The sequence below is a fragment of the Telopea speciosissima genome, chromosome 6 (assembly GCF_018873765.1).
Source record: "Telopea speciosissima isolate NSW1024214 ecotype Mountain lineage chromosome 6, Tspe_v1, whole genome shotgun sequence".
NCBI lineage: Eukaryota > Viridiplantae > Streptophyta > Magnoliopsida > Proteales > Proteaceae > Telopea > Telopea speciosissima.
Window position 1 is genome coordinate 44975218 of NC_057921.1, and position 12579 is coordinate 44987796.

Consider the following 12579-nt stretch of genomic DNA (forward strand, 5'->3'; position numbering starts at 1 on the left):
GTTAAAAATCTTCTCCGCAAAATATACGTTCGAAAAGGTTGCAAAGTTGGTTAAAAACGATTGGATTTCTAAAAGCCCGCCCAACGGATGGGCGTGACTGCCTCCCTCTCCCCTCATCTAAAACCCCCCCTTTCCCCTCCATTAAAGCTCTTAGCAGCCTCTGCCGGCCTAAGCCGGCTCAGCTGCTCTACACCCCTCTCTCTCTCTTCAACTTCTGTTTAAAAAAAGAACAAAAAAAACAAAGAAGAAGAGAAGCCGAAACAGTTGCTCCTTCATTCTTTTATCTCTCTCCCGTCGTTGGCTTTCCATCTAAAAATGGCGGGAGAGGAGCAAAAGAAGAAAGTAATGTCGTCGTCGTCGGAATCAGAAGAAATGGAGGAGGAGTTGCAGAAACTAGAGCTTGTTGGGCCTATGTGGAAGAACAAGAAGCGGCTTTCAAAACAGCTTTCGATGTGCGAGACGCCACGCGACATCGCCTGGGAGAAACGGCGCCGACAGATCCTCCGACGGAGGAATGGATTCGAGGAATCAGATGCAGGGCTTATTGGGTTGACTGATGAGGATCTTTGTGAGCTGAAGGGGTCTATTGAACTGGGGTTTGGGTTCAATGAGGAAGATGGGCAGAGCCTCTGTAATACACTGCCTGCTCTCGATCTGTATTTTGCGGTGAATAGGCGTTTCTCTTCTGCTTCTTGCTCGTCTTTGGACACCGCTGGTCTTAAACAGAGGGGGTATTCGTGTAGCCCAGTGTCTACTCCACTGGGTTCTGCCAAAAGCCCAACTTCGTCTTTAGGGAGCCCAAGGAGCGAGTCCGATTGGAAGATCTGCAACCCAGGTTGGTTTCTCTCTCTCTCTCTCTCATAATGAGGTTAGGCCTTACGGCATCTAATGGCGGCCCGTTCAAGAGATTTATTGGGCTAGCAATCTGCCCAACAAAATTTCTGGGCCAGGAAACTCGCATGGTGGATCAATTCTTATTGACACTAACAGGTCATATTCTTATTGGACCTATTTGCCTTTAATATATATTTTTTAAAATCATTATCAGAATTTAAGATTGACCTAAGTAAACAGGTCAAGTTTAGGAGAAAAGTTCTTACTTTTTCTCTCTCTCTCTCTCTCGGGAGTGGCTAACCCAACACCTGTAGTGTAGGGTTCAATTGGACTAAGTCGATAATACCCTACTCCTATTGTGAGATACCTTCTTCAGCCTATCCAAAAGCCATGATGAAGGGGAGTCTTAAAGCATACCTCTTATTAGACGAAGTCGATAATATCTTCTTTCTGTCGTGAGATACTTTCTTTCACCCATCCAAAAGTCACAGTCAAGGGATTCCCCTCTCCTTGTTGCGAGATACCCTCTCCTGCCCGTTCAAAAACTACGATCAAGGGATTCCTCTTCGCCATGGCTTAAGGAAAACTCATCCCGCCTATTTCTTATTACTAAGTCAAATGTCACACTATGTCATGGTCATGTAGGCCCACAACTGAAAAATGCCATGTGACAATTATTAAGGGCATGACAGAATTGGTTTGGGGGCTGGACATGTCAAAAGAAAAATAATCCTCTCCAATTCTTAAAAGTGTGCAGTGCGGCAGTGCGGAATGGAGATGTCAATACTAGGCAGCTCGGACATCCAATGGTCCGAGTCAATGAGCTCAGACCGTTGGATGTCTGAGCTGTCAGGTGTCAACATCTCCACCGGGCGGCTTCCGGGCACTAGTCGCATTACACACTATTAGGAATTGGAGAGGATTAAAATCCCATGCGAGAACCCAATTTTCATTGTGGGAAAAATTATTTTCTTTTTCTAACATGGAATATGAACCCTTAATTGGTTCATATGTTTCATATGGATGTAATTGTCAAATTTTGTGACCATCTCAAACTCTAAATTGTATAAGTAATCATGTATGAGATTTGTTCCTTTAACTCTTAATAGATTTTATTGTTCAAATAATTTCCCAAAAATAATTGAAAATTTCAATTAATTTGATAAATTTGATAAATGACACATGGAATAGTCAGATTTAAAATTCAACATCCATAACTAAAATAAAACCTGGACAATGTCTACTAAAAAGGTGGTTATGAGTTCAATTCTCATTAAGACTAAGTTTCCCTCCACCCATAGAGGACGGTTTACCTACCATCCTAGGGTTCACAAACTCCTCCTAGAGTTTTAGTATTCCAAAATACCCTCCCGATACCCTTTCCCGCCCTGCGGTGAATGGGATCCCATTCACGTGAGTGGAACCATGGAGGGAAACTCCGTCCTATATATACCAATAATTTTTCAAAGCCAGTTTTTAAAAAATATGGACAAATATTTTTCAAGCCCAATTCTGCCATGTGGTTTGGTGCCTTTGAAATGAAATATGACAAGAGTATTGGGGTTTTTTAAAGTCTTTCCAGGTTCTAATGCAAGGTAAATGGAAGGTGATTTGCAAATGAAGAGCTCACTAAGCTCTACCATTTTTATAAATAACTGTACAAAGTGATTGGTTTTAATTTCTATTTGGTTGTAAACATTTTTGCAGGGGATAAACCACAACAAATAAAGACAAAGTTGAGGCACTGGGCACAAGCCGTAGCTTGTTCTGTGAGGCAATCTTATTGAAGAGAATGAGAAGTGGGAGTTGTACAGAGAAAGGGAGAGAGATAGAGCGAGAGAATATGCACCCACCAGAGAGATAGGCAAAAGGCATGGGATGGGCATAAAGAGACAGACATATTGATGCTCACTGCCAATTTATTTGGGCTGTGTTTGGTATGCATTCTTGGAATAGATTCTAGGTCTATAACGCATTCTGACACGAAAAACTTGATTCTTTTTTATTTTTTCGTTTCAGAATGCGTTTTAGACATAAAATCTATTCCAAAAATGCAAACCAAACACAGCCTAGATATCCAATTTTCCATTGCAAAAAGGTTGCAGTTTTCTAAGTTCATGGTAGTATAAATGGAATAATATTTTTGCATGTAGAGGATTCTTTCATTGTATTCTTGTTATTTTATTTTATTTTTTTTCTTTTCTTTCTTGAAATTCCCTTTTAAATTTCATCTACGACATGCAATTAATATGTATTCAAAAATCAAAATTCAAGGCTTCATTTAGCCTTGCTTAGGAGGGAAAGTCATTGTTACCATTTTTTCTAGTTGTTTATATAGAAAACAAGAACCTAAAACAATGCAAAAAAGAATGGAAATCGCAAATAAACAATCATACAGTGCACAAAGATTTACGTGGTTCAACAAGATTGCCTACGTCCATGGTCATATGAGATATGTTTCACTTTCAGCGAAGAAAAGGTTACAAGTGCTCGTCCTTACACCTCTTTCATATTGCATTACAAAGAAAAAACCCTCCCTACAGATTTATAGCAAAACCCTATACATAAATTTTACCAAAAAAAACTTATGACCCTTCAGAATCAATCCACAAATCCAAGCGGTGGAATACAAGACATCGTACCTCCAACAAGCTCCACACATTTAATATACATAAATCGAGTTTATATGGTTAAAAAAAAGAATAAATAAAGAAAATTTGCAATTTCAAACCATTGTATTCTATTCTCTATCTTCTCATTTTTGTGGTGCCAAAGGAAAATAAAAATATTGCAAAAGTTTGGTTGCAGCTCCGCTACCACTAGTCTGATTTCATTCACTTAAAGAAAGACTTGGAACACAAATTGTAAATATAGTGAAGGAGGAGCAACTTGTCATTGATCTCCAACCATTGTTAGATAATAGCTTGATCAAAGAACAATCAATCTTTGGAAAGCCTTTGTAGATTGACCTATTAATAACAAGGTTTGTTTTTTTTTTTTGGTAATAAATTAATAACAAAGTTCACTCAAGAGGATCATGAACTTTGGATTTATCTAGTTTTAATTGGTACGACAACTTGAATTTCTTGTATACAAATCAAATACTAAAATGATATAGAAAAGAATCAAAATCGCAAAACAAGCAACGCCAAATGCATGTTCTCTGTGTCGGGGGTGCAGGCTGCGTCAATACACATAGGGATGGGTGAAATGACCTTCCTGCCCCCTTAAATGGTAGGAATACCCATCCCATGTGTCTGTATGCAGCTTGTGTTGCGGCACAGAGAACATCGGCCCAATAAAAAATTAGACAATATAAGAATTTATGTGATTCAACAAGATTGCATACATACATAATGAGATGAGATCTACTTAACTGTCAATGGAGAATAAGGTTACAACTGTTTGTCATCACACCTCTTTGAGATTACAGAGAATGAACTTCCTTGGCTATAAAAAGTTCATAACAAATATTAGGGCACTTTATATACCAAAATACACATAATCCTGAAAACTTTTTCACGAGAGTTTTCACGAGAGCTACTGCCCTTCGGGCCCTACTGTGTTTTACAATCTTCAGAATCAACCCACAAACACAAACGATATCGTACCCCCAACATTATAATGTTGTTGTATTGTCTCAATGTCATGCCCTTTCAACTTCAGTGACAGGTGTTGGTCTGGCTAACAATATTAATCTGATATGACACGGTTTAGAGAATAGGGGTAAAAAGAACCAAAAGCTGTTGATTTGTTTTTTATTTGGGGAAAAAAGGTTCTCTTAGCCATTGGCATAGGGTACACTAGCATAGTTGTGTCTCTCTCTCTCTCTCTCTTTTCCTCTCGTGAAATATTTCTGCACTGGTTTCTAATGTACAATATCATTTTATCGTACCTCATAGGTAGGCTTCTCTATGCCGCTTGCTCAGAGACTCCTCTCCCTTTTTCTTTTTTAGTATAAATTTAACTCCCTACAAGAAGATACTCACTAGTGGGTGATGAATAGCCAAAAACAAAGACGGCGGTTTTTATTGCTGGAAATCTGCCCCGAAATTTGCTGCAACAATTTAATCTGGGTGTTTTGGACATCCGACCATGTTGTTTACACCTGTAAAATTTAACCAGTTCTATTTCGACCTATATGGTAATTGATTAGTTTTACTGGTGGTTATTAAAAACCGCCACTATTCGAATGCATAGTTGAAAAATCAGGTTTTCTGACTTGACTTGTCTTTCAGAAAAAATCTGGTGACTCGGTCTTGTCAACCCAATCAAGTCGAGTCACAATTTTTAATTTTTAAACACAACAAATATGTATAAATTAGTAAAAAAAAAAAAAATTAAAAAAATATATGGGAAAAATCAGAAAAAAAAAATCAAGTAATCACATATCAATGCATTTTGAGTTTATACCACTAAACATGAGAAGGGAGTCGAAGAGTTGAAGGTTTATGACTACTTTAAGATACGTTTTTTTGTTTTGGGAAAATATCACGTACCTCCTCTGAGGTATGACTTACATACACTTTCACCCGTGAGGTTTGAGAAATTCCACGTACCTCCCCTGCTTTCCAAACTAAGTAACAAAAACACCCACTTCGTTAATTGTAGACGTTAAACGTTAGAATTTTGATTTAAATGGCCAAATTGCCCTCATCTTCTTCCCCAAATCGTTTCCCCAAAACATAAAACCTTAAACCCATTTTAGGGTTTCAAAACCTCACTGCCGCCTTTAGCGGCGGCCAAACCAAATGACCGACGGCGTGGATGTTACTGGTGAAGGATTGCCGTGCTCTAGCGACTGCGATGCCGACATCAGATCCCCGTGAAAGTGGACGACAATGGTTACACCACCAGATCAACCATGTCCCGACTTCCTTTATAAACTAACCTACTCTTATGTGTTCTTGAGATTTGTTCCGTAACTCGTAAGCGATTTGAATGGAAAACTTAGGCGAAGTTTTGAAGAACATGGCTTCGGACACGGTTGGTGAACTTTATTTTTCTACTTTATTTTTTTTTTTTTTTGTAGTTCATTTCTCCAATTGAAATTGATTCAATTACTAACTACTACATCCTTTTATGTTTCTGTGTAGATCGAATCAGAGAATCGACAATTGAAACATCTAGGATTTATCAAGATTGCTGCTATTAATACCTTGATATGCGTATCGAACCTTTATGAATAAGCTAAACAGAATTCTGGGCCTTTGAGATCTGGGGTTCGAATTGTCGAGGGTACTGTTAGTGCACAACAAGTTGGAGCTGCAGCGATAGAGTCATAGCCTTCTATCCGGCAATTAAAACCTTGGACTGAGATGCTGGTAATTGTACACGTTACCGAATTAATGGTGGCCGGAGACCTGCGGTAGAAGATTTACATCTAGAGCAATTAGATGTTAAAACTGCATTTCTCCATAGAGATTTGGAAGAAGAAATTTACATGCATCAACCTGAAGGATTTGAAGTGAAGGGCAAGGAGAAGCTGGTGTGTAAACTGAACAGGAGCTTGTATGGCCTCAAGCAAGCTCCAAAGCAATGATACTTGAAATTTGACAAGTTCATGCAGGACAAAAAATTTACAAGATGTCAATCTGACCATTGTATTTATTTTCAAAAGTTTGAAAAAGTAGATTTTATTATTCTTGCATTGTATGTAGATGATATGTTGGTTGTAGGAAACAACATACAAAGAATAAGTGATCTCAAGAAAAATTTGTCCAAAGTCTTTGACATGAAGGATTTGGGTGAAGCAAAGCAGATCCTTGGCATGCAAATAAGGAGAGACAGAAAAGAGAAGAAGTTGTGGCTATCCCAAGAAGAGTATGTGGAGAAGGTGTTGAAGAGATTCAACATGGACAAGGCAAAGCCAGTGACTACTCCATTGGCTGCCCATTTCAAGCTTTCAGAGGATTTGTGTCCTTCTACAGAGGAGGAGAAAGAGTTCATGGCAAAAGTGCCATACTCATCAGCAGTTGGGAGCTTGATGTATGCAATGGTGAGTACAAGGCCTGATATTGCACATGCAGTGGGAGTTGTTAGTAGATATCTAAATAACCCAGGAAAGGAGCATTGGAATGCAATCCAGTAGATACTTAGGTATCTAAGAGGTACATCCAACTACTGCTTATGCTTTGGTGGTGCTAATGTTGATGTACAAGGCTTTGTTGATTCAGATCATTCAGGAGACAGAGATGGTGGAAGGAGTACTATAGGATATGTTTTCACTGTAGGTGGAACTGCAATTAGCCGGATTTCCAAACTACAAAAGGTGGTTGCTCTTTCAACCATAGAGGCAGAGTATGTTGCTGTAACTAAAGCAAGTAAAGAGATGATTTGGCTTTAGAGGTTTATGGAGGAGTAGGGTAGGGTGCAAAAGAATAGCATATTATGGAGTGACAGTTAGAGTGCCATTCATCTTGCAAGGAACTCAGCCTTTCATTCAAGGACAAAGCACATTCAATTGAGGTATCACTTCATTCGGTCTCTTTTGGAGGATGGGCAGCTGAAGCTTGACAAGATAGATGGCAGTAAAAATCCTACTGATATATTGACAAAGGGAGTTGACAAGGAAAAGTTGGGACTTTGCTCAACTTTGATAAATCTTCATGGATGAAGATTGGTGGTGCTGCTCGAGCAATAGGTGTTAAGGGTTCTGGTTTTTTCTCTGGAGTATTGAAATCAGTCTTCAAGTGGGAGATTGTTGTTGGTGAAGCCTGCTTTGGCCCAAAAAGTGCGGTTGAGACCTTCGGAGGGCCGTTTCGGCCTCGAAACGATCTCCGAATGCCAAAAAATGGCGGGGCTCCAGGCCTCAAGCATGGAGTTGTGTCGGGCTCGTCGAGATCTTCGAAATGAGTACTTTTGAGCCATGTGTTATGTTTTGGCCCGGCTCAAGTTTTTGGGCATTTTTGGGCTAGGGGCATTTGTGTACTTTTTGGGGTTAGGGTTTTCCTATATATTGTTCTTATCTCTTTCAGATAGGGTTATGAGGGTTTTGTAACATTTCAGAGAAATAGTGAAACCTATTCTACTGCTCGGCCGTGGACGTAGCTTCCATTTTGGAGGTGAACCACGTAAATCTCTGTGTTGTGCGTTGTGTGCTCTCTCTCTATTTTCGTTTTTCTTTCTGCAAATCGCCATTCTGGGCATTGTTTTTCGTAACACCTCTAACCTTTAATGTGTTTCTACTTGTAGGAGTTTCTCCTTTGATGATTTTGTTTTGGGTAAGACTTCTTTGATGATTTTGTTCAATAAAACTTAGTGTTTCAATAATAATAATAATAATAATAATAATAATAATAATAATAATAATAAAGTGCTTTATTTTAAAAAAAAAAAATTAGAAGTCAAAAACGAAACTTTTCATCTGATATATTTTTTTAATTATTATCAAGAGCTCAGCATCTTTCTTGGACTAGAAGATATCTCCAAAATATTTAGATAGTAGAAGCTCAAATTCCTAACCTCTTTCTTCAACAAGAAGATTTCTCCACACCATTTGATATTAGAAGCTAAAACTCCTAACCTCTTTCTTAGTCTATAAGATTTCTATGAAATATGAGATTTTGATATTAAAATATACCCTGTTAAGTGTCTTTCATGTCACAATATAAGTCTTTGCTCTCATCAATCGCAACACAGTGAATTATCCCTCTGGTTATCTTTAGTTCAAAAATGGCAGATCATGATCAATCACTTTCTCTGCAAGAATTACCCCCTCATTTGATTATAGAGATTCTGAATTCTAATCGACTGAGTGGAACTGATCTTGCTTTTCTAGAGCAATCATGTAAGACTTTCGGAGGGAGAAGCATTCATGGGCTATTCCCTCCCAATTTTCGATCTATGGTTGATTTCGCTGCCTTTCAGCTCTGTAGCTTAAATCCACTATTTGCTTCTCTCCCTTCTAATGCTTCAAACGAGCTCTTTAATCGTTGTGGCGCGAATTGGAAGCGCGTGCTGAGGTTCTTGCAGTCAATTAAACAGTCATCCAACATGGCTGAGACCTCTTCAGGCAATATGCAGATTACCACAGGAAGATACCACACACTATTGATCAAAGACTCCTCTGTTTATTGTTGTGGGTTCAACCCATATGGTGTTCTTGCACAAGGTCATGGTATACCATTCTGCAATGCATTGACCCAAATAAATTTCCCAATTTCATCTATTAAGGTAAGCCATATCTCAGCTTCTCATAACCATGCAGCTTTTGTGATGAAATCTAGAGAGGTTTTCACTTGTGGAAGCAATTCATATTCTTGTTGTGGTCATGGAGAAGAAGTAGGTCAATCAATTTTCAGGCCTAAGCTTGTTGAAGCTTTGAAGGAAGTTCCTTGTAAGCAGGTTGCTACAGGGGGTAGTTTTACTCTGTTTCTTACTGAAAAAGGTCAAGTTTATACATGTGGGATCAACACTCATGGACAGCTTGGTCATGGTGATACAGTAGCTGAACCCATACCTAAACTTGTTCATGAGGAAGACATGGGATGTGTGGTTCAGATTGCTGCTGGTCCAAGTTTCTCTTTAGCTGTTACTGATGATGGGAAGGTTTACTCATTTGGTTCAGGTTCTAATTTCTGTTTAGGTCATGGACAACAACAAAATGAGCTTCAACCTCGCGAAATCGAGGCATTTAATGGTGTTCATGTAGTCAGTGTTGCTGCTGCAGATGAACATGTAGTGGGACTTGATTCTAGTGGGTTTGTGTATACATGGGGTAATGGTTACTGTGGTGCATTAGGCCATGGAGATGAGAGTGACATGATGACTCCAGAGTTAGTGCACAGCCTTAAGGGTCACCTTGCTGTACAGGTTTGTGCAAGGAAGAGAAAAACCCTTGTTCTTGTGGATGATGGTTCAGTTTATGGGTTTGGGTGGATGGGGTTTGGGAGTTTAGGGTTTTCTGATAAGGGTAGCTCTGATAAAGTTTTGAAGTCTCAAGTGGTTGAGAGCTTAAGAGGTCACCATGTTTGTCAAATAAGCACTGGAATGTACCACACTGTTGTAGTCACCAATAAGGGCATTGTTTTAGGGTTTGGAGACAATGAGAGAACACAACTTGGGCATGGTTCATTGAAAGGATTCCTCAATCCAATTGACATCATAGTCCCAGAAAAAGATCCTTATTGACTTGTTACAGAAAGCAAGAAGGTGATTTGGCAAGTTCAGTAATTTTTCATTACTTTACATTAGGTCTGCAATTCATTTAGAATCCCTTGTGGATTTTTTTTAATAAATTTATAGATTTTTTTTATTGTAGCCTGCAAAATTAAAATAAAGATAGAAATGTGAAGGAAGGTGGTGGGCATGTATTGAAGAAAAATCAATCCAAATGAATTGAAGAAAGCCAATGTGTGTGGCATGAGATTTTGTCATATTGTATTCCAATGGATCAATATATTCTCAACAGATCTTCTAAGATAGAATTTGTTAGATAGTTATAACAATTGTTCTCAAATATAATAGGAATCACACTGAAAACAAATTAATTTCTTGAGATATTGTCTGAGTCTTATTGAAATTAAAATAATTCTACCAAGAATTGATGACCAAGTCATACTTAGTTGGTGAAAGATGTGTATATATATATGGTGGTACATCAACCATTGATATGGGAGTGTTGACATTTAAGTACAGCTGCCATGTGGTAGTTTGTTGCTGTCCAAATGGTTTGTTAACTCTCTCTCTCTCTCTCTCTCTCTTATTTTGGGTTGCATGATGCATGGGTTTTTAATTAAGGATCCATTTCTCTCCACTCATGTGAAGAGAGAATCTCTTCACCTATTGTCATCTAATCCTTTGGTTGGACTGAATAAGGGTATTTTAGACCATGAACAATAGGAGGTGGGAATTAACGATAAACCCATAGTCCAATCATCATATGTAGGGTTGCATCACCATTGGTGAAGAAAGAAAACCTAAATCTTTAAATTAAAACAGAAGCTTTAGTTGTTTCTCTATGGCCGATTAAGAAGCCCTTTTATATGGTTCAAATATCTACCACATGACATATCAGATAGACACCAAATTTTTGAACAGGTAGGCTAAAGGTACCCAATTCATTTGTTAGGTTTCAGCTAAATAGGAGTTGGTCACATGTGTAAATCTTTCCAGTAACCTAATCCTTCTTATAAGGATGACGCCTTTTGGGAGTGTCAATGACACCTTTATAGGTGTATTTAGACCTTAACACCTTCATTTAAGATACGGTTGGAGCAATGCCATTCAAAAGAAGCATGAGCCTTCCTCAATCTCTGTTATCTTTGTGTCTTTAAGATACGGTAATAAAATGGTTTTCAAAAATTAGTTGAAAATGACATATCATTGTGTCATTATCAAAAGGTGACGTCATGCACTTTTTTAATACACATGAAATGACACTATTATCTAAACAAAAAAAAAAAGAAACAACACTATTATTTTTGTTGAAAAAAATTGTGTTATATTAAAAAGACAAACAAGTAAGGTTACAAATTATTTGACACCTTGATTTTATATTCTAAACTTAAAATCTACTCAATCAAACATAGAGGGTGCAAGCTGTTTAATTACATTTATTTTTTCACCCAATGAAGTTCAAAATCTCTATTAAGAAAAAGAGCGCTGCTTGGTCGCATAGTTCCTGCCTAGACCCAGAAGCCCATGAATTTTCTGCCTTGCCCACTATAAAATAAAAAAATATATCCATGTCAATGCCCCTACACACGCTATAATTGCCCACCATACTTGTGGCACTGGTGTAGGGGCTACACAACCAAGCAATGATCTCTTGCTCAATCTATATGTATGTGCATCCATATCTACACAAATTGACACACTAAAGCTACTCTTGATTTTAGAGTATGTTTAATTCGACATTCTTGGGCATTCGTCTCCTACTCTCGTTCTTGCTCTGTGATTTGCGCACTTGAGGAAAAACTAAGGGTATGAAAATATTTTTTAAAATGGTTAAAAATATGACATTCTTGTAAAATGGTCAAAACTTCATGGAATATCGACTTAAAATATATATAATAATGAATAATAATAAATGGGGCTATAGATGATTGAATTTGAATACTAAATATCAGTTGTAGCTAATATAGTCGACCTTACTTATTTATCCAATGGTTAGATTTGCCACATCACCATGCCACATGCCAAAAGTAGGTCGACCAGGGAGAAAGGCCTTCCTAGGTGGGTAGTCTAAAGGACCTGCTACCTAGAAGTAGGTATTATAGCTCGTACACACTTGTTAGGAGTTAAATTCAAACCATGCAGTTTGACGCCTCCATGTTTCAAAGAGAAAATAAGGGGAAAAGCTAGGTATAGAGTTGGTTGTTAAAGGCAATTCCAAGAGAATCTCCTCTTTTTTTTTTTAGTAAAAAGAGAATCTACCTTGGAGGCTCTCTCATCTAATAAAACGTACTAGACTCTTGGCATATATTATATTTCCAACATTTATCTTGTATAGGTGAACTAGGAGCTCTATATATAATCTTTTTTTTTTTTTTTCCCTTTTATGAAAAAAAAGGTAAAATTAGTTAAAAGAACTTACAAAATGATGTATTGCATTCCTATCATAAGTCTTAAGATTAACTTGCTCTAATCTTGCCTTCTCGGTTAGATCATATCTCCAACTTACAAATACATTAGATTGGACTGTCATATCAACAAAATTATAATTATTCATCAAACACACAATGTTTAATAGATGTATGAAATTATCGATCTGGAATGCATTCCAAGAATCCATATCAAACG

General features: G+C 37.8%; 2 protein-coding genes across 2 annotated transcripts; both read left to right on the forward strand.

Moving 5' to 3' along the window:
• The first annotated feature begins 318 nt into the window (after positions 1-318).
• On the forward strand, positions 319-2725 carry LOC122663994. The gene is made up of 2 exons (XM_043859662.1): positions 319-835; positions 2542-2725. Exons 1-2 carry the CDS (start codon positions 346-348, stop codon positions 2619-2621), a joined length of 570 nt encoding a protein of 189 aa, XP_043715597.1. The 5' UTR covers positions 319-345; the 3' UTR covers positions 2622-2725.
• Positions 2726-8502: 5777 nt separating this feature from the next.
• LOC122663993 (ultraviolet-B receptor UVR8-like) lies at positions 8503-10026 on the forward strand. The gene has a single exon (XM_043859661.1). It carries the CDS (start codon positions 8509-8511, stop codon positions 9964-9966), a length of 1458 nt encoding a protein of 485 aa, XP_043715596.1. The 5' UTR covers positions 8503-8508; the 3' UTR covers positions 9967-10026.
• Positions 10027-12579: the final 2553 nt, after the last annotated feature.

What these genes read in the sequence shown, in the direction of transcription:
- LOC122663993 (XM_043859661.1), top strand. Translation starts at nt 8,509, where the DNA reads ATGGCAGATCATGATCAATCACTTTCTCTGCAAGAATTACCCCCTCAT.
- LOC122663994 (XM_043859662.1), top strand. Translation starts at nt 346, where the DNA reads ATGTCGTCGTCGTCGGAATCAGAAGAAATGGAGGAGGAGTTGCAGAAA. An exon ending in TTGGAAGATCTGCAACCCAG is followed by an intron (nt 836 to 2,541) that starts GTTGGTTTCTCT and finishes ACATTTTTGCAG; the next exon opens with GGGATAAACCACAACAAATA.